The following is a 23,593-nucleotide window of genomic DNA, read 5'->3' as shown; positions in this document are numbered from 1 at the left end:
AGATGAAAATGTTGGCAATCGATGAAAAAGTAACTTTAAAAGTTTTTATTTCATGGATTTTTACTTTTCTTGACTCCCGATCAACCATGCAATATAAGGGATCACTGTGTATATAATTTAGTTTACATTGTTCTATGATTTTGTGCTGATTTTGAGACTGCAAAATAAATTGAAATAAAGCCTATTAGTATTAGTGCTTCTAAATCATAGTCATTACATATCCATTGCTTTTGGCAGTGTCACGAATGGACATGTGGTTTGTGAAGATCTGTTAACACTCTCAAAAGATATTAGGAATCATTTACAAAGAGTCTTATACATGTTAAAGTTTTGTGAAAACCAAAATTTCTCTCACTACTTGCTAGAAAAATTCACTACAGTATTTCATCTTATAGAAGCCCCAATTGTACCCTTTTTGACTAATTACCTAGCAGTATTCATAGTGTTGGTTTTACTGTGATGTCAGCACTTCCGATAAAGCTGTCAGCCTTATTGTCTTATTTTTTCCTTCAAGTTTTCACTATACTACGTCTAAAAAATTATTTTGTCCATGACAGAACCTCCAAGATTCTGTCATTGGTGAAATTATTTTCTACATTATGCTCTTTCCTTGATAGTGTAAGAACAAAAGTTTAAATTCGCACTAATAATTGTAAGGGGCAACATAGTAACATAAAAAACACACATATTCTTCCAAATCGTCAAAATGTGCTAGTATCAAAATTGAACTGACAAATCATCTGATAAATTCAGCTCATAGAAAGTTAACTAAAACCAGTCATAGTTTAGTTGAGAGCAATTACAAAATGGTTCACTGTAGGTAATTTTCCAACAGTAGAACAAAGCCAGTTTTGTAGGCTCAAAAACTGTTAATGGTTTCTCTAAAGCAGAAAGAAGAAAACATTTAATGACGGTACTAGTTTGAATCAAATCCATGGGTTTGTAGACGAAGTCTATAACGATGGCCCAGACACAGACATTGTGTAATCACAAGACAACAATCACAAAACAAGATTACACAATGCATCATGTAATCACTGTACCAGAAATATAAACGAGTGTTGTGTTATTTGTTTTAATAGTTTAAAGTTGAAAGCAAGAAAGCCAAACCACCTGGTTGGGAAATGATTTTGAAGCGGTAATGCAAGTTTGGTGATCATGATTTGACAAAGGGCAGGTTGAAGATTGTAGATACTGCCGATGGATTGCTAGTTAGATGTCAATGTGAAAACAAACTATTGCATATTAAATGTTGCTATATATTATTTAAAAAGTTCAAAGGCTTATGCTAACTGTTTTATAGGGCATTAAAACTATGTTTGGGAAAACACCAGGGAGACACTAGGTTAAAGGATAGTCAAGATGACCAGTTTTTTTCAGATGGGCATGGTGGCTCTCCATGGGTCCTTTCAATTGTCATCATAATTGGTCTAGTTAACTGTTGGTACTACAAAGAAAATTGAAAAATGCTTTAAATGAAATTTAGAAATTAGTTTATTTCATGTCTTATGTTTCATTTCTTTTGTGCTCCACACTTCCTACCAGAGTCGGTCCACTCCTTGTCAAACACTAGTATGAACATTTAAAACCAATGACAGTTATTAACCTCTTTGCCATGTTAAATTATTTTACTTGACTGGCAGATCTGTTATCAAGAATGCTATTCATGATCTATGTTAACTCAAACTATGATAATGGTGTTTGACCAATCACTCATTTCTTGATATATTTTTATAGCATGTAGTCGTAATGCTTTTCTGAAACGCAGGATGTTCTATATTGGATTTATAGCCAGTTCACAAGACAAATATAAATTTTGTGAAGGAAGATATTAGCATGACAAGCTAAGTAAATGCTAACTCATTTGCTTAGCTAAACCAGATTGGTTCTCGTAGAGATGTTTTGGACCCTATATAAAACAGCTTGGTGCTAAATCCACAGAAAAAGATTTGTGACTATTTGAAGCACAAATGATAAAAAGATCTTTTTCACTAGGTCGATAAGTTAAACAAATTTGATCTGTCATCGGAATATACATGTAACTAAATTTATGTATGGTATCTCAGCAAAATACCAAGTAATCTGGTTAAATAACAACTGAAATAGGATTGATTCTTACTACAGAGCACTGCTTTTTTATGTACAAAAACAAAACTCCTAGAAACTTCCTGAATGGATATGTTTACTCTACATTAAATACGCATTCATGATCACTGCATGATGAGTCATGCAGTGATCATGTACACAGCATATTTGAATAAACTTTGCAGTAGTCGCAGCAAACCATGTTGTATGCTCACAAACAACACAGAGTGTTATCTACACAAAATTAAATTATCAAACACAAAGATGAATGGTAATAAACACATGTACTATCTCTTCTTTTTCGATTCTTATTCTATTGTTTTCTTTTGCAGTTCATCGTTCAAATGGCTAAGGTTTTTAAAACACTGAGAAATAACTGGAAAAAAAGTATATTTTTTTCTGGTTGCTTTTTATACGCCGCAAAATATGCTTTGAAATGGCGTAATGAAGATCTGCTTATGAAGGACTATTGCAAAAAAGCTCGCGAATTCGGGCGACAGACAATTTCTGCTTCTGAAAGACCGAGAAAAGCAATTATTTTTCTTAATCCTGCTGCTAAGGATGGAAAGACGAAATATCTACTTGATAAACACGTGTTGCCCCTGCTTCATCTCGCTGGTATCGAGATACATATTGTGAGAACCGAGCATGAGGGGCAGGCAAAGGCGTACATGGGTGTCCTTGACAATAGCATCGTTGACGCTATCATTGTGGCTGGAGGGGATGGTACTATCTCGGAGATCGTAACTGGACTACTGAGAAGAGGAGACGGTATAGCACAGCGAGTTCCTATAGGTATATATGATGGTCGTAGCTTTTCATTTAAATCTAGCGTATTGTCACTGCTACATCTGTTTACTTCGTTTACCAGTAAGTGCTTCTCTGTATGTTTCACATATCACATATATATGCGTGTGAAATCATTGGTTCATTATATCCTTGCCAACAATACAACAATGATTGTCTGTGATAGCAATGTTCACACTGAAAAACGCTTCAGCTTTTACATCAACGCTTATAGCTTTATATAATTATATACATGTATGTATATATGTATATGCATTAATATGTGTTTATATATATATATATATATATATGTATTTATATACATAAACCTCAAAGTTTGTGTGTCTGTTCTTCTGTGATTCTGTACTTCGGTGTCCAGCTATATCTATTAAAATATGGGAATGAATATCTGTTCCGCGCTGAATTTGAACTTACGAATATTGGCAACCGAATAATTGTAAACCAATTCTCTAAACTACAAGATTCCACAGCTCTTATTATGTACGTACTCCGTATCCTTTTCACGATTGCACACTAAATGTGCACTTTATATCATTAATTAATATTATCTTTTGCATTTGTTATTTTTGAAAAAATTTAAAAAAATGTAATTTTCTGCTGTCATTACCTTTTTTTTATTATTAATTTTCATATAGCCATTTCAATTGTGCCGTTATAATCCTATTTCCGGTTTTCCCTTACGTTTGTTTGCCAGATCTGTAGTTTTAATAATTTTCACACAAACAATTGTGCCATCTCGAGTAGGAATAGCCTCTACATTCTATCTCCATTCGGTCAGACAAAGTACCAGACAAAGACAGTCCAATATTTCATTTTTACATTTGCACCGGCATCGATAGGTACCAGCACCATCGTATTCAAATTTTTTATGGATAGTTTTTGCTGCAACAGTAACATTTTATACACACACACTTCTATGCACTAATTATTGTTATTATTATTAATTCAACATATTCAATATTTTTATTTTGTTTTCTCAGTTCGTATCAGTTGTATCATTACCAAATAATTTTTCATTGCAATTGTACCAAAACAAACTATATTTAGCCATCACTTGCTATTTCGCATTTATATTTAAAACTTACAGCTGTTTTATTTTGTTTTTTAATTTATTTAACCTGCACAAAACATTTTTCTCATAATATGAAGTTCGAAAGTTAGAGTTGTTTGACAAAGTTTGAAAACCTTTACAGTTGTTTTTTTCCTAATTTGTTTCAACTGCACATAACATTTCTCTCATGATATGTAGTTTGAAAGTTAGAACGGTAACTGTTTTTTATATGTTAAATAAAAACAACTTTCCTGTTCATAGACATTCATATTACCCGCCTTTATATTACGCTTTTACATTACGCTGAATGCCTGGCATTGCCCAAAGGGAGGGGCAACGCACTTTATTTATCCTACAGATATATTGGAAAGTTAGTGTTACTCACGGTCATTATTCGTAGATAAAATATTAGTGTTTTGATTTTGTATAATTGTTTGTAATACTGTGTATTACAAAAACACATTCTACATATATACGTATATCCTCTTCAGGGGTTTTGCCTTTCGGAACTACTAACACATTTGCTTCTAGACTGTTTCCGAAAAGGGAGTTGGAAGTTGAGAGATATTGCCAAGCCTCTATGGCTATCATCAACAACAAGTGAGTGGTCCTCAGTGTTAAAAAGATAATAAGTGTTAATAAATAGATAATAGTCTTGGTCTACTAGGTTAAAGGTCAGGATTTAAAGTCAATTTTGGAAATAAAGGTGTTTTACATATAATCGAAAAAAACTAAATTCAGAATGTTGTGAACAGAGATTTTTTTAAATGTAATAGGAGAAACTAAACACAAAAACAAAATACAGCTTATGGGCCAACTTGGATTGTGTTTGATAAATTTACTTGTTTGTTTTTGAGTAATTGATTTTCAAGAGAATGATGGCTAGAGAAAGTGTTTTCTGGTCAATTGATTTCAAGAAATTCTCTTGATCCCCAATAATTTATAACAACACCCAGTTAGTAGTTCACTATTTTTCAAATGGTTTTTGTCATGCAGTTTGTTTAGGGTACTCATATTCTGCATTCAGTTGTGCAGCTTTTGGATGCCCCTTCTTAACACTGACAATCCTCCACTAGAGTAGCGTTTGCTTCTTGTTATCATTTACCTCATTGGCTAATGCAGGTGCTCTCACGCCGATGTTATCGAAGTCGAGCCACTGGGCACTCCACACGAAGGAGAAGAAAAGTCATTAGGTGATGTGAAAACATCTTCAGTCGAGTCTGTTAATGAGAAAGCTATATCTGCAGATAGCCCAGCCAATGTGAGTGGATTATCGGCTGGTAACAAAAACATATACATAATGTCCAATCTCAAGTGGGGTGTCCACTCTGACATTGATCGAAAGAAAGGAAAGTATTGGTACATGCCCGGGCCTCTCAAGGAGTATTATTGCTATCTGAAGCAGGTGGGTAAGCAGGACAACTCTTAATTTAGCCGTACTTCTGCAATCTCTTATTTCTATAGTCATTAATGAATCTAGTGACCATATGTTGATGAAAGCAGCCACGATCAGTTGAGGCTAGAGATGCGCCAATCTTTGAACCGACCAATATTTAGAATCTGAAACTTAAAATACTTTCTACAAACCTACTATTGATCATTTTCATAGAGACTTACCTACCACAAATATGTAGGTCATGGTTCTAGGACTTTTATTCAGATTAGTAGGAACTTACCTATCATACTACAAACTAAATTGTTAAGTTTATAATAAGTTTAATTAATAATAAGTTTAATAAGTTTTTATCACTCATGTAAATATCTAATGGATCAAATCAGTATCTCAAGGATCGAATAAGTATTTGGATCGGCTTGCGTAGTTTTAAATGGCGCATCCCTAGTTGGAATGGCAGCTGTATGCAGCTTGCACAGGCAACTTTTATTTAATGCATTATTAAACTTTTTCAACTTGTGTTGCTAGTCAAAGTCAATATGGTGTCTGTCTATAGGTACAGCCACACGTAACGATTTTTTTGTTGGTTCTGACCAAAATCACGAAATGAATGAAAAACACAGAATTATTCGGCCGAAATACACAGACTTGTTCAAGCTGTGCATGCGCACCGAAATCGTCGATGAAACGCTTTTAATTGGCTAAACAAATTATTAGCAAGCACTATTCTAACAGCTTTTGAAATTTGTATAGTCTGAGGCACATAACGCGACACGCAAGAAAAATACTAACGCAATTTCCCATAGTAAATACAACGCAATTGACTTGATTGCGCTCTCTGAATAAGTTATGAATTATGAGATATTTTATGGATGTTTTTGTCAGGTGTTGTTTGGAGAGTGGCCAGCATTGGTCAGTGCACAGTTGGAGTTTTCCCCTCCTTGCGAAGGCTGTAAAAATTGTCTGGCCCCACCCCCTGTCACTGCTTTACAGCCAGTTAAGAAGAGTGTTTGGTGGTGGCCAACTGACAATAGAAAAGTTCAACCATCTGCTCCTGCTCGTGATCCAAGGCTTGAGGTAAATTACCTGCTTTACTGATTTTTGTTGACATTGCTATCCTCTTACCAATATACGTTAGCGTAAAGCATTTGATTGGCTAAAATATCTCATATTGTATGCTGTTGATGGCTTGCAGAAAGACAACCCACTATGCGGAGTAAAACAGAGAAAGGAAGTGTGCGCCTCACAACTTGACCTTGAATCCATAGCTACAAAATCAGGTTAGTTTCTGGTCGTTTCGTAATGACCGATGGCAAAATTTCATTGGGCTAGGGTTGTTATTTGTGACTTCTGGTGCTGGGTGAAAGGTCGGTTTGGAATAAGGTCATTTTTGAAAGTTTTGCAGAGCAATAGAATTATATTACAATATAATATATTACAATAGAATATTGTTTTTTCCATTTGTGTATCATGATTAATAATATGAGTTTGGCCTGGTTAGTTATAACATATTTCGATTGCTAATAGTAAAAAATCTCATGAAATATTGAAAAAAACTGTTGATTCTTTTGTTAGTCCGGGCTTTCTCCGAGTGGAATATAATATCTCATGAAGAAGTTCTGAGATTAGTATTGCGGTTGTGGCTTTACCAATGTGTAGTGTTTTCGGCGACTCTGTTTTAGTGTCCCAGAAGCCGCTAAACCCGAGTACTAATACTTGTGTAGAGAAACCCTCCCTTAGTATCATATCCGTGTGAAAATTGGTTTTGACATACAATGTTAATCTTAACAGATGACATCCGAAATTACTTAAGATATAACAATTTCATTAATAAATGTAAGAAGAATGGTAACAATTAAAAATAAAACAAAAATAATAACCTATATATTAATTGATATGAACTACAAGTATATTTATTGTAATGTAGAGTAAGTTACCATGTGTACGTGTATTCCTATCATTCACTCTACCACCAGACCTATCCTTCCGTTCAGTGACAGAAACAGTAACAGAAACCTTTTTATTGCTGTTTATAGTTTTATATATTTATCTTAAATTTTTTACAGCTCTATAGAAAGCGTATATTTTAACGTTACATATATGTAATTACTCGAAATATTTACTAGAAGTCCCACTGTCATACAGCCCACGACCAAAGTGATATTGGAAAAAAGAAAGGGTACTGATGGTTGAGAAATGCAATATTAGCAGTCAAATAGGATAACTGCAATGGTAGCTGTAATGTACTGGGTGTGGGTGTTATTATATACAACAAACAGCAATAATGAAAGGAAAAGATTATATGTTTATATCTCTCCCCTTGCAATAGGAGAAATGCAATATTAGAAGTAAAATGCACTGATATTATTAGAATAACCAATATTATTAATATAGTAATAATATAAAACCAATGCACAATTTTGTTTATATTTCAAAACGTCATAGCTAACAATATCAAGGAGTTGTGATATTTGTATAGATTTTTAGAAAATCTGTTCTACGTAGTCATTGTTCTGTAGTCATCCAAACTTATAATTAAATATTGTAATAATCTCACAAGAATCGTTAGAAAAAAACATCATCGTCATTTCCTTTACTTACACTGCGTTGGACATCAGTTAGAATACCAAAGTACTCAAAAGTGTCTAAAATGTCAGTTACTTTGAAATCGGCAAAATGAAACGATTTCAGTACTCCGACGTTAATTACAGAAACCTTCGGCAATTCGACAATGCTATAGACTGGTGAAATGTGCACGTTATTTTTTTGTGAAATGCGCACGACTTAATCGTTCTATTCTGTCGCTCGGTGTATCAATTTCCGGTCTTAATTTTAATAAAAGTAAGGCTTAGCAAGTTTCAATAATGATTTTCGGCCAAATAAATCTGTCTATTTGTGTATAATCCGATCAGATGGGTAAGTTTTAAGAGACTGTCGACAATTTACAAAGACTTGGTAACATATTTAAATAGGCTTATGTGTTTTGTATCGTTATTATACTTTAACGACTCTACAAAACGATGGTTAAATTTGTTGATGAAATTTCGAGGCAAGGGTTTGCGACGTTGTTGATGAATAATTTTCGTAAGTTGTGTGCACATGCATTTATCATAAAAACTCTCAAACTTCGCTCCCGCTCGTTTGATCGTGGGATTATAGCTTCAACTTATAATGGTTTTGATGTGCTAAATGAGGATCGAAAAGGAGTAATTCAATTACAAAGTATTCTGATGGGAATATTTAATCTAACATATGATGGTTTCAACATACAAAGAAGGTCCCAAAATGGATTAACTATGTATGTAATTTTATCCAACATATGATGGTTTCAACATACAAAGAAGGTCCCAAAATGGATCAACTATGTATGTAATTTGATCCAACATATGATGGTTTCAACATACAAAGAAGGTCATATGATAGTTTCAACATACAAAGAATGTCATATGATGGTTTCAACATACAAAGAAGGTCCCAAAATGGATTAACTATGTATGTAGAGGTTTGACTCTATAAAATTCACATCTACAAGACTTTTAGGTCGACTATCTAACGATCAGGTGCAAAGCTCCAGTCATTAGCGACAAACCTATCTTTGTGTATGTTTCGCTTCAACAGATGAAACACGATAAGTCTATGAAGATTTCCGCATTTGCTTGTATAGTGAAAATAGTGTGATTCCTTCTGCAGGAACAAGCTGTTCACATCTGGAGTTATATTTGACGCCGGTGAGCACTAGCAAAGGAGACCTATTAACCAAGCCAGTAGTCCCTGAAGAGCCAATTCCTCTTTCGCAAGTGACCATAACTCCTAAGTCTAGTCTTCCCGTTTATATAATGGACTCTGAGGATTTTGAGGTTATTCCAGCCAAAATCACTCTTTTAAAAAATAAGATAAAAGTGTTTACTTCGTGATGCCAAAAGGAACAATCAACAAATAGAGCAGGTGTTTATCTATTGTGACCAACACAATTCCATGTTTAGGTCGGAGAATTCAAGAGTTGTTTCTTGAAAGTGTCAGATTTGAAGTTGTGCTAATCAGGAAGAAGGAACAGATGCAATATATTCATATGATTTGTTCTATTTATTCTGCTTACATGATTACGGAATGATATTACTAGTAATATTATCATAATAATAACCACAATGTTGTGCGCTCTCATATTAAACGTTGTGATTTGCCAGTCATTAACTTGTTCATAAGATCATAGGTAAGCTGTATCGTAGGTGCGCTGTATCGTAGGTATGCCTTATCATAGGTGCACTGTACCACAGGTGCACCGTATCAAAGGGTGCAGTCTCAATTCCGTGGTCTATTTCTGTACTTAACCAGTATATAAGGTGTACCATATTATAAGACACATTTTAAAACATGCGTAACAATAACAACATCAAAACAATAACTTTAGTCAACTTTATTGTATGAATTATTTACACTTTCCACAAAACAATTGAGGTTCTAATACTCCGTATCCGAATTAAACAGCTGAACTATTTCACTGTCGCTGTCATATATCGTTTCACATGTTACTCTACTGATGCCATTTTACAGGGTTTCGTAAACAAGTAAATAGCAATCGGCTTTCATTGTTTTAGCAAGAAATGGAGTTGTATATGTTGCTTTTATAGTTTTATCATAACATAATCTCTGGCTATTTTTCACTTTAAGCGACTAGCCCATCTTTTCAAATCCACCAAACATTTGTTCACATGTTAGGAGTTATCCCATTAACTGTTCATGAGAACATAACTCTTTAGTTTTTCCTTGTTGGTGCTACGCATGATGAAATTGTGTAATAATCTAGAGGCGCACAGATGACCATTAAGGATGTAAGATTCAATTTATTTCAAGCAAAGTCTTTGTGATTAACATCAGGATTCACATTCACATGATTCGATACAGATTTTTTTTTCGACGACTATACTGTTTGAATACTGACTCGATTTCTCCATAAGAAAAGAAAATATGTCGAATAATACATTCCTAGGCAATATAATGCATACATATCAGGAACAAAATAGTAAATTAATACAGTATTTAAAACAACAAACTAGTAACCGAAAGTTATAAATGTAAAGATAAGAGACTCTTTTCATCAAACTTTCAACTCAATTGTGGGCCTATTGGTCTGGAACCATGATTATTACAAATCAGTCACACAAAAAACATAAAATAAAATTTTTTGCACTATGTTCAAATCGTAAATCCATCCTCGTTTACAGGCCAACTTAAACTGATGCTATCGAACAGACGCTCGCTTGACTGTTCGAATTTCAAATATATTTACGAGATCAAAACAAAATATTTTTGACTTTTCCGTCTGAGTTCGAAATCATTCGAGTTTGGAATCATCCGAGTACCAAGGTTCCGCTGTGCATAGAGCAATAAATTAAATGACAATTACCTACAAATCAGGATCATGCAAGTGGAGTTAGTTCTCTAATTTACCAAAAAATAATCTTTTTGTGTATCAAAGTTGAATGAATGACAAAAAATTATATGATCAGAACTGCCTTCAACAGCTCATTTCCTGTTTAGTCCTCTTGTGTTGCTCTTAGCCATTACAAGTTTCATTTAATGTTCGCATCACCTGCTGTTGTCTCCTGTGTTCATCACCTACTGTTGTCTCCTGTGTTCATCACCTACTGTTGTCTCCTGTGTTCATCACCTACTTTTGTCTCCTGTGTTCCCCAGACCCTTTCTTCAATCCATGAAGTCATTTTGCCTTCTTGTTATGAACAAACTGTTCCAAAGATTTATCTTTTTGCCTTATTTGTTGAACTTGTACTTGTTTTTATTCAAGGCTTCGATAATGTCTTTGCTGGTCCTTCTCAAACAACTGTTTCAGATAGAATTGTTCAATTCTGCGGTCGTTTTTTGTTGTGGCGATGTCTATGCCTTGTTGCATTTCTTTGAATTGTCCAACTTTTCATGGTATTCCCTCAATAGATTTATAATAAGAATCTTTCAAATAATTTTCATTGCAATTTTTTTTTAATTGAAAGCCTTGAGTACGAAAAATGGAAAAATGACCATAGACAAGATTCACGGGTAAAAGTAAGTCGGGTATAAATAAAATAACCTCTGTGATCTCTTTGGATAGTTCCAATTTTAATGGGTTTTAGTAAGTCTTTTCCAGCTTTGTTATAACTAGCAATAAGCCCCGTGATGCCAGGGATTTCATTCATGTTTAATCAGAAAGCCTGCATGTGGGTGTTTAAGATGCTGGTTCACAGGAACCCGATGGAGTTTTAATACCAAATATTTTAGTAACCTGACTGAAAGCATGGTGCGTGTGAAGTTTGAACCAATTCAGCCAAAAATGTGAAAATGCATAGCATTTACGCAAACTAACACGCAGACACATAGTCACACATAAACACACATAGATACATACCACAGACACATACAGATACATACTACACACACAGACACATACCACACGCACACATAGACAGACACATAGACACACACAGATACATACCACACACATAAACACACACAGATACATACCACAGACAGATACATACCACAGACACATAGACACACACAGACACATACCACACACATAGACAGACACATACCACACACACAGACACATAGACACACACAGATACATACCACACACATAAACACACACAGATACATACCACACACACACACAGATACATACCACACACATAAACACACACACAGATACATACCACAGACACATACAGATACATACCACACACATAGACAGACACATATCACACACAGACAGATAGACACACACACAGATACATACCACATAGACACTTACAGATACATACCACACACATAGACACACACAGACACATACCACACACATAGACACACACAGATAGATATCACACACATAAACACACACAGATACATACCACAGACACATATAGATACATACCACACACATAGACACACACAGATACATACCACAGACACATACAGATACATACCACACACATAGACACTTACAGATACATACCACACACATAGACACACACAGACACATACCACACACATAGACACACACAGATAGATATCACACACATAAACACACACAGATACATACCACAGACACATATAGATACATACCACACACATAGACACACACAGATACATACCACAGACACATATAGATACATACCACACACATAGACACACACAGATACATACCACACACATAGACACACACAGATACATACCACACACACAGACACATAGACACGCACAGATACATACCACACACAGAGATACATACCACACACATAGACACACACAGATACATACCACATATACAGATACATACCACAGACACATAGACACTCACAGATACATACCACACACACATAAACACACACACACAGATAAATACCACAGACACATACACACAGATACATACTACACACACACAGACACATAGACGCACTTATTAATAGATATAAAGTTTTACAATCTATGACAGCCTTTTTGTCTCATTCCAAACTTTAAATATTAGGCTGATGCAGATATTTTATTTGTTCATTTCCTTTATTGTTATTTTATGGGGTGGCTTCGCTTTGGATTTTCAAAGCTTTTGTTTTCATGTTTGTTGTGTTTTGTTGAAAAGAGAGGGAGACCGATATGAAGTTGATGTACAAAGTTAAATAAGTGTGTATGCGTATACTGCCTACATAATGCAGTCTCAATCCAGAGAGCTTACTACATTTAAATAGTTCTATCAACTGGTGACATGCAGCCTTTTATATATATTAGATAGAACATATGTGCGCTTCAAGCATGTAGCTATTCGTAACAGTGCTCCGGTGTGTTAATTTTGCAATACTAGAATGTGGGTTTCGTAAGTCGAATATATTAAAATTCTAGATTCTTGTCTACAATGATGGTGTTGTTTTGTGTTGAGAACTAGTGAAAATAGTTGAGTTACATGATATACAGAGATTAGATCCAGCTTAATATCCAGTGGTCTACGATGGTCTGTGAGATAAACTGGGCCCTTTGTTGGCAAACTAAAATTCTCATTTACAACATGGATGCTCATAGGAAATTCAGTTAATAGCCATAAATTATATATTAATTTAATTCTCATTTTTTTCTGATTTCAATTACGCAAACCAAACAGCTGTCAGCTTATCACTCAAAACCATAATTTTACAGCTTTTTGGTTTACATATTTGAAATCGGGATAAAATGATAATTAATTTAATACATAATTTATGGTTATTGACTAAATTCACAATAAGTAATAATGTTGTAAATGAAAATTCTGGGTTTTTAACAACGGGGTCTAGTTTGATTCACACACCACTTTCAGTCAGGTTACAATGCAATGCCAATACTCATCAAGGAATCTTTTCCTAGATTCCCTGTGAGAAGACATAATGAAACTGATCAGTGTCGACACTTCATGGTCAAGGTCAGCTAAAAATAATTGATAAAGTTCTTATCTAACACTCATTCATATCTTTAGAGCTGGCAGTAGGAGTGCCCAGTTTAGATTCAAGGGGTCGAGGATATGAGTATTTACAAAATGATGTTAGAATTTGGGCTATAGATCCTGATAATACTTGGCATTGAGCATAATGGCATTGTGTAGAAATTTCATTAACAAATCTTTATCACAGCATTATTACGTTTCGGTCTTTGATGGTGTTAGTATTATTACTAGTACCTTGGGGTCTAGTAGGTCATGAGCGACAGTCAATTGTGCCAGTAAAGTGCAGATAATAAGCACAATTATTCTGATGCATTCTATAGTGGTTGATTGGCTCAGTTATTAGATTGTTGGTCAACTGTGCTAAAAGTTCCAAGTTCAAATTCTGTATGATGCAATCTTTTTCTCCAACCGTGGCTTCAGACAGACGGATGAGCTCGACGCTTACTAATAGTAAAGATATATTTGATCGCGTTATTATATCAAACATATTTTGGAATGCTTATATTTATGTTCTGCTACACAAGCCTACCAAGTCACTCTACTTCAGTTATTATTTTGCTGCTAAATATATTTGTTAGTGCCAGCTCTCAAACCCATCTCGTAAAATCGCAGGAGTCTTTTGGTATCTTGCATAGACAACTCATTTTATAGTTGTTTTATATATTTTACTAGTACTCTGGTAATCTAGTTGCTGTGAGAGATCACCATGTGCAATAACTTAATAGATAAAATTATGCCAATGAGTATTGCAATGAATAGGATAGTAGTTAGCGTTGGTCTCCCAAGCTGGAAGCTGAGTGTTCGAATCCCACATGATGCAATTTTTTCCCAGCTTTTAACTATAGCTTCAGTCAGACGGATGAACTAAGACATGATGTAGGAAATTGTTAGGTGTCCCAATAGCACAGAGAATAAGTATGCGCATAATTATTCCAGAATGCTACATGGCGATTGGTTAGCGTAGGTGTCCGAGTGTCAGGATGCGGGGTCTGAATATCATGAGTTTGAATCCCATCCAATACAATCACTTTTCTTAACCTCCGAACATGCTTTAAATGGGCAGACACAGCTCTTAATATAGTAAAAATTATAGCAAAGGTTTACAGTGCATATAACAGTGCATACAGCAGTTTGGCTGGCCTGTCCTTGTTAATAAACAAAGAGAAAGACAGGTTTAACCTTTGATCTTTAACGCACGTAATCTTACAGTGGCTATGTCGACCCTCACTAAACAGTTATTAGAATGTAAGCAACAAGTCTCTTTCTCTTACAATTGGCTGTTTCGACAATGACTGTCTTATAGTTTAGGCAAAAAGTACATGAAGTTGTTCTACCGCCTATACACTTGTACATACCGGTATGTATAACAGTGTAAATACTGGTAAGAATATGTTAAACAGCCATTTCCTTTGTACTTTGTACTTGCAGGTCCTCTGACTGTACTGAAAAGATTTTGTGGGCATCCTAGCCTTTCATGCTGCTTCAAAATGTACATGAGGGGCTTGTCCTCCCCCCAAACTGTGACAAAAGTCTCGAGTGCTCTGGCTACAGCTACTATCACTATGGATGTGATGGGTTTGATGATTCGGTTGGTTGTTAGGCTACATTTTAATATCATTTTTGGACTTGATTAAAAATTTTAAACTTAACCATTAAATTGCCCGAATCACAAATAGAATTCCACTGCAAATCCTAGTTTTGATGGTGTTTTTAAGGTCAGACTTAAGTTACGGATAATGTCCCTATTCATTATATGTTGTTACAAAGCAAAGCCAAGTCTTCTCTTTCAATGTCAAAATCTTGAAAAACTTGCTTATTAATTTAGGTAAGCCACGTTTCAGCCATTTACGTCTACTTACAGAATAATGCATTAAGTCACTGAACTGACAACTAGTATCATGTATTTTGGATTATTGCTAGCATGTGTCTGCATGTTCCAGTCATCATGACGAACAAGTGACAGCAAGTGCTTTTTATTATAGCTAACAAAACTAATCAGCTGTGATCACTTTGATTGTAACTCACAAGTTAAGCATTGAATCTGTTTAAAAGTTTAAGACTTGACCTACATGTAAGTATTGCTATGAATTCTTTTAGTCTTAAAAAAATAGAAAATAGATTGGGTTCTATTCCAGGGCTGGGGCTGTGGCTACAGAACATTGCAAACAATCTGTTCTTGGATTCATTCGCATGCAGAAACTGATGTCACTGTACCCAACATTCCAGAAATACAGGATGTACTTGTCGCTATGGGAGACAAAGATGCGAGCTTTTTGGGGTCTAAGCAATGGATTGGTAGTGTGGAAGTGGGACTTGTTGTAGACAAGCTCTTTGATGTAAGCTTTTTTATATTCTGTTTGTAACTTGCATGAGATCTTGTCAGGTGTAAACATACTAACAGTAGCATTTCATTTCATAAGAAGTTGTCATGCCTCTATAACAACATCCTTTAACAACATATTTTTATCAAACAACGAGTATACCTGTGAATAGTGTTTCATCTTGTACAATAAGAACACTTGTCAACACCAGGTCACTATTGTATTATGAGAATGTCTGAAATGGAACTACATTGGACTATAATAATCTACACCTTTTATAATGTAAATTCCGCTAAACATAAAAAGTTTATAAAACTTTTTATTTTGTATTACGTAAAAAATTCCATACAACGTAAAGTTTCAAGTCGATACAAGTTCTCAGATTCAATTTGAATAACCAAGATAGCAACTATTAAAATTTACCGCAAGACAGTCGATAGGTGCAGGTGTTACATTAGGGGTTCACCAGGGGGAGGAAATTCCCCAAGGGGGCAATTTTGAATATACAAGGGGGAACAGAGAGGTGTCTGGTTTGTTAAATTTTCAATTTATGTCCTACAGTGCCGTGTGAGTTTGGGTTTCGTCATTTAACATTTTGGTTTTATCTATAACACTAGTTGCTAATAATGAGCTACTAGTCAGAACCCAGATATATGTGAACACATTCATCCAGATTTTTATTGGGTCGTAAGTTAACATAGTCATAAACCAATTCACCTCCATGCCAAAGGTCATGTATTGTTGTGTTGTATGCGTGCTGTATAAAAATTAATAATATGTTGTTATATGTTTAGATATTTACAATAAAATGGGATTATAATATGTATCGGTTGTTTTTGATCATGTGAGTTGAAAGTGTGGGGGAATCAAATTTATAAAAGGCATAAGGGGAGAACTGAATGAAAAAGGTTGGGAACACCTGTGTTAGAGTGTCATGTACAGAGATGGGAACACCTGTGTTAGAGTGCCACGTACAAGGTTGGGAACACCTGTGTTAGAGTGTCATGTACAAGGTTGGGAACACCTGTGTTAGAGTGTGATGTACAGAGATGGGAACACCTGTGTTAGAGTGTCACGTACAAGGTTGGGAACACCTGTGTGAGAGTGTCATGTACAGAGATGAATGTTAAGAGTTTCAATTCCATTAAAATCAATCTTTTATCCTAACCTCTAACCCTGGCTTTGGATAAATGGACAGACAGACACCACTTTTATTATAGTAAAGATATCTTTTTCTTTATTTTAGACATATATCCAATTTTTCTCTCTTTGCAGCGTCAACCTTGCTGTGGAGAAAAAAGTAAGAATATTGATTTAAATGGAAATTGAAGTTGTGCACTCTCTTAACTTCATCGTAAAATTATCATAATCATACAGATCATGCAGGTCCCAAGTGTGTAAGTAACAAGAATAAAGGGAAAAGTTGTCCATAAAAACTAATAATACCACATTTACTGTATAGTTTTTAAATTAAGAAGTTATGTTTAGCTTTTTTTTTTCAAAGATAATAAATAATAATATAATAATTATTTTTAATAGATTCGGCTGTTTACGTGTATTTTACCTTCATATGTAAGCATTCTCAGACGGAGTATTTGTGTCACAAGAGTGTCCACTGTAACTATAGTTCTCAATTAATGTAAGATGTCAGCTTTATGTTTTTCAAATGAAAGGTTTAATTACTACAGTTACCCCCTAGAATAGTTCTCCTAAACCATGCGGCAACTGACTGCCCACTGCAAGGATTTAATCCCATGCCATTGATATTGGGAAATCCATGTTCGAGTCATTGAGGAAAATCTTGTGAATTAATCTCTGAAAAAAATCTGAAATGCTTGACCTGTTGACCGAGAATTCATGAAGTTTTTTGAGGCACATGGTGACTGGTGGACGGATTGTGAATCTATTATAAAAAATTGTACCATACTAGCTACAAAATACAAAATTAAGTATTGTCTCCTTTTCATCATTAAAAAAACTATTTGTTTTGTAAGTTTGTTTGCTTGTAAGTTTTTGTTAAGCAAAAGTTTTGTCATATTTTATCATAGATTATCAAACTTATTTGCCTGCTTTTTTGAAGCAATGTTTAAATTTATTATAATATTTTAATATTCCCACGACCAAACGAGCAGATGCGAAGTTAGGGAGTTTTTATGATAAATGCATGTGCACACAACTTACGGAAATTATTCATCAACAATGAGACAAACCCTTGTATGAAAATTTCATCAACAAATTTAACCATCGTTTTGTAGATTAGTTAAAGTATAATAACGATACAAAACACATATAGGCCTATTTAAATATGTTACCAAGTCTTTGTAAATTATCGAAATTCTCTAAAAACTTACCCATCTGATCGAATTATACACAAATAGACAGATTTATTAGGACGAAAATCGTCACAAAACGCTTGAAACCCTTGGTTTAATAAATGTTAAGACCGGAAATTGAAACGGCGGGCGACAGAGAATAGAACGATTAAGTCGTGCGCATTTCGCGAAAAAATAACGTGCACATTTCACCAGTCTATGGCATTGTTTACTTGTAATCGAATTTATTCGAGGGTTTCTGTAATAAACGTAGACCGTTTGAGGCGTTGACCGATTTATAGGTACGAAATTGTGGTACACAGTTTATCAGCTTATGTTTTTTGTCCAATCACCGAAGGCTTCATTATTTAAACCGTTAGCCGAAATTCTTTACAACTTATGTACAAGCTAGGGCTGAACTACAACGCCCCTTTATGATGAGAACATTTTTTTATTTTGCTCCAGTTTGCAGAAAACTTTCAGACGCGTGAACGCTCATACTTGCTTGCTGTTAAAGATCGCTATCAAAACCATTCTACATTCAAAACAACCAACTTGTGTTGTCAACCAACTTGTCAAACTGTGTATAGTAGTACACAGTAGCTTGCCATTTTACTTCTAATTTTGCATTTCATAGTTATAATTAAAATATTTCCTTATTGTTAATTGTTGTTAAATTACATTATTAAATTAGCATTATTAAATTAATTATATTACATTATTGTTAAGTTACTTATTGTTAAATTACAGTAGGTTAGACCTACAGCTTTAATTGATATTTTTTTCAACTCTCAAACTTAACTTTCAAATTAACTCTCAAACTTAACTTTCAAATTAACTCTCAAATTAACTATCAAACTGTCAGGAGTGCTGTTTGTTTGCATGGCCACTCAGCTTACCAAACCTTTGATAGCGCGTTCTTCTTAGCCCAATGTATGCGCCAAGCAAACGATCTAATCTTCCGCGATCTATTACTAAGATTCCGTGATGGAGAGTCGACCGAGCAAGACTATGAACTCCTGTCACGGCGATTTCCTGGCATTGCTGATCATGATCCCGTCTTCGATACTGCTACTCGTCTATAGCCAACATGTGAATTGGTCCATGACTACAACTCAAACAGACTTTTACTATTTGGCAATCCCATTACACAGATTAACTCAAAACACGCTGGCCGCAATGCCCACTTGGCATCTTCTAATCTTGCATGCGGTCTTCAACGCACTGTATTTCTATCAGTCAGTTCGCGAGTTATGCTTAGAGCAAATCTTTGGGTTGAGAAGGGATTAGTCAATGGTTCAATTTGTACTGTCTTGCGTATCATATACTGTGCAAATCAAGGCCCACCTGCATTACCTGCTTTCGTTGTCTGCATATTTCCAGATTATACTGGTCCAACATTTCTTCCCGAACACCCCAACAGTTTTCCAGTAATTCCTATCAAGCATACTTGGACTGCTGGCCATGCCACTCTTAGCCGTACAGGCATTCCTCTCGATCTAGCAAGGGGTTTGACAATATACAAGAGTCAAGGTCTTACCATGGTTAAAGCTGTCATTGATATAGGCCACCACAAAATGACCGCTGGAATATCGTTTGTTGCTCTCTCTCGAGTTCGAAACATCAATGACTTACTTGTTAACAACTTTGCTAGGGAGCGCATCACTCGATTAGTACTCAATGACCAAATCTTACAACGCAAAAGAGAGGAGACTAGACTGCGCGACCTTTAACAGATACTGTATACTTATAATAGATATTGCAATATCAACAAATAACCAATTACTCGTATACCTGGTTTCAACCCAACTTTACCTCCAAAATAAATTGTTAGTTGCACTTTTTTAGAGTCGTACTCCCTCAAATTTATTTTATATCATCTCAAACAAGTCTCATTTACACTATACTCTGTCAATTCCTGCTGAGAACTACTTTTTCAACAACCAACAGTACCCGTTCTTTTTTCCATTATCACTTTGGTCATGGGCTGTATGAAAGTGGAATTTCTAGTAATATTATAATATTATTTAACATTGTAATATTTTAATAATCGTGCCCTTCATGCATTCAGTGAAAAGGCCTCAGGTTTCCTTAGTGCATTAAGCTTTTAATACCCTTACTAAGCTAGATAACTGAATGTATGTGTAGCGTTATCAGATATGTTTATTGCAGGTGCCATGTAAAATCCTACACGTTCAATCCGGCTCGCAGTTGTATCTGCACATCCCTGAGCTCATCACACATTTTTCTAACCGCAAGTCTCCCATAATGATGGGTGAGTTGGTGATGTTGAGTTGGTGTGGGGTGGAGAAAAAGTTGGAGAGATTTCTGAAGAATCTCATCAAGGAAAGACAAGGACAAGAAGTAATGAGCAATAGAAGATAATTACAATGTTTCCATGATGCGTCTAATCCACAAGTTAGCTCGTCCACAAGATTGAAACGGCAAAAACCAGCATGTTAAGCGAGTTTTGTTACTCGCAAATTTTCACCAAATATTTCATGTTTGCGAAAGATGGAAACAGCGCTTACGAGTTACGCTTACGAAAGAAAATTCCGTACAAGCTATTCCATTTTAAATATTTTCCATGCTTCAGTCATTCCAATTTCGAAAGCGCACTGCTAAGCAAGACAGAAGTGTGCCACAGTGACCACTGGTGAAGAATTCCTTATCTTTTTTATCAAAGCACGCATGTTGATCAGCAACACGCAAATGTCCATAGAAATACTTATCACATGGTAATTCTACGTGCACACAATTCAGAATCCGCGCCTTGGAAACATAGTGGAGAGGGTAAAAAATAGTTTCTAGAATTCCTAAATACTCTGGAACATTTGCTTGACTTTTCTACCATTGTTACAGATTTCCTGTAAGAATCTGATGGCTATAAAAGCAGTATAATCTAATGAACTTGTTTAACTCAGTGCTAACCGCAATTTTTATGATTTGCATTTTTTTAAGATTTCGAGTTGGAAGTTAAAAATGTTTCTGGAAGATTGAAAATTATACTACAGGCTAACGATAAGGAGGGGAAGACATAGGGAGTGATGGGAAGCAAGAGAGAGAAGGGTGAGAGAGACATAAAAACAATGATGGATGATAAGGATGGGTGGATGATAAGGAAAGGGGTATATGGAAACAAGAGGCGAGGATAGCGAGGGTGAGAAATTAGGTATAAGTGGACTAGAGTAAAAGAAAAAAAGGGTGTCAAAAGAAATGGGAGGAAGAGGAGTGGTGAGGAGTGAGAAAAAGGAATGCAAGACTAGGAAAAGGGAGAGAGATTGTATGATGAGAAAGAAAGGAGAACAGGATGAAAACACTAATAGAAAGAGAGAGGGGAGAATGATGAAAAATGGAAGTCAAGAGACTAAAAGTGAAAGAATGGGAAGGATGAAACAGGAAATACGGGAGGAATGAGGAACAAAAGAGAGAAACGAGTGGAGGACAAAGGGTGAAAAGAAAAAGTAGGCCAAGGTCTTAGAGATCTTACTTACTGACCTAAGCTGGCATAATGGTCGGTAAAAACCCTGTTAGCTAGGGTGAACAAAGACACTAGAACAGAGAAAATAAGAAATTGGACTACTTGAAAACATAACGGGGCAAAAGCATGCACTGAGAGAAAGTGCTTATGAGTAGTGCAGAGTGTATCAGATCTACCTATTTTCAATATGTTGTTAGTGATCATTGAGTCTTCATCAATGAACAAATAAAAAAACGGCTTTCTTAGGTGTTGCTAAAGACAAGCACTTTTTGTATTTTAAAAACAAATGTATTCAATACATGTATTCTTTACCAGGAGGTGAGTCCGATACTTCTTCCAAGGGAATTATTGGAGTTGCTACCTCCTCTAGCAATGATTCCACCTATTTACTTATCCTTGTAAGTCAGTGCATTTCTTATTTTCACTTGGGGAGTTGTCTCCTATTATTTTGCTAAATAAATGGACCTCACTTTATAAAATTATGGCATTTGTATATCAAAACACAGAATTTGAATGATTTACCACTTTTGTGGCAAGTGAATAATTTTTGTATTGTTTTGGGCTGGCTGTTTCGGCAATATGATTAATTATTTGTTATTCATAGGATCCGCACTATCTCGTCTCCAAAAACCAAAGAGCACTGAATCTGAGCCAGCTGCAGGAAGATGGGTGGGTTAAATGGGTAAATATCAACAGCTTTCATCAGAATACATTCTATAATCTTTGCCTGCCTATGACTCAGCATTTGTGATTACTGCCAACTTTAAGGAAAGGATATTGCTAACGTGACTTGTGCCTCAGAAGCTACCTAGAATTAGAGGGTGTGAAGGATTATTAAAACAGTAACTGCTTGTTCGCTGTGTCTATATTAGGAGTGTGCAAACCTTTGACCTCATACGTCAAAGGTCATGAGGTCAAACAATACAAAGCTTATAGAGTGAGCTTATCTCAGCTTTGATCTGTCAACAGCAGAAAAGTCATTCTAGCTCTTTCATGATTGTTCGATTCTATTTTTACGTTCTGAATAATCAATGTGTCGAGCATAAAACGATGTCTTTTTCGCTGTGAGAATCTGTGTCTGATAAAATAAAATGAGTGTTGTAATCGGTAGTAAGATGCTATCCAATCAAATGTGAGCTTTAATTGTGATTAATTGAACAAAACTGAGCGTGGCTGAAGCTATTCAATTAATAGTTAGAGCTCTTTGGTTACTTCAGCTGCATCTCTCAACTCAAAGCTACGGCCTACTATTCTTGTGAAGAAAAAAGTGAATATTGGATTCGGTAAAAATAAGTTGTTCAATCACATGTAAGTTCTCTGTTGTGTCTAAGTTAAGCAAGTTGAGCATTTGTATTTATATACATGTATATATCTTAAAATATCATGTCTGAGTTCTTCATCCTAAACTTTTCTACAAAAACTACAACCTACGACTTCTAATGATAGAAATCATAATATGGTTGTCTGCAAATGTATATTATCATCATAACAAACCAAATTTGAGTTAAGAATGTCTGAAACAAAAATATTAAAAAAGAAAATTATAAACTAGGGTTAAATATAATAAGATCTGGTGTATAATAAAGAAATGGCATGATCAAAGTATTTATATGCAAATCATAAATTATAGAACCAATGTTTAATTACAGTTTGTAGAGCATATATATATATATATATATATATGAAGC

General features: G+C 35.1%; 1 protein-coding gene across 1 annotated transcript; it reads left to right on the top strand.

Moving 5' to 3' along the window:
* Nucleotides 1-749: 749 nt before the first annotated feature.
* LOC137408143 (acylglycerol kinase, mitochondrial-like) lies at nucleotides 750-23,003 on the top strand. Its single transcript, XM_068094531.1, has 11 exons — nucleotides 750-2,880; nucleotides 4,435-4,543; nucleotides 5,066-5,348; nucleotides 6,222-6,413; nucleotides 6,532-6,616; nucleotides 9,027-9,194; nucleotides 15,279-15,379; nucleotides 15,927-16,127; nucleotides 20,597-20,699; nucleotides 22,221-22,303; nucleotides 22,510-23,003. Exons 1-11 carry the CDS (start codon nucleotides 2,430-2,432, stop codon nucleotides 22,654-22,656), a joined length of 1,923 nt encoding a protein of 640 aa, XP_067950632.1. The 5' UTR covers nucleotides 750-2,429; the 3' UTR covers nucleotides 22,657-23,003.
* Nucleotides 23,004-23,593: the final 590 nt, after the last annotated feature.

This window comes from Watersipora subatra, chromosome 11, assembly GCF_963576615.1.
Source record: "Watersipora subatra chromosome 11, tzWatSuba1.1, whole genome shotgun sequence".
NCBI lineage: Eukaryota > Metazoa > Bryozoa > Gymnolaemata > Cheilostomatida > Watersiporidae > Watersipora > Watersipora subatra.
This window is presented reverse-complemented; position numbering and strand designations above follow the sequence as displayed.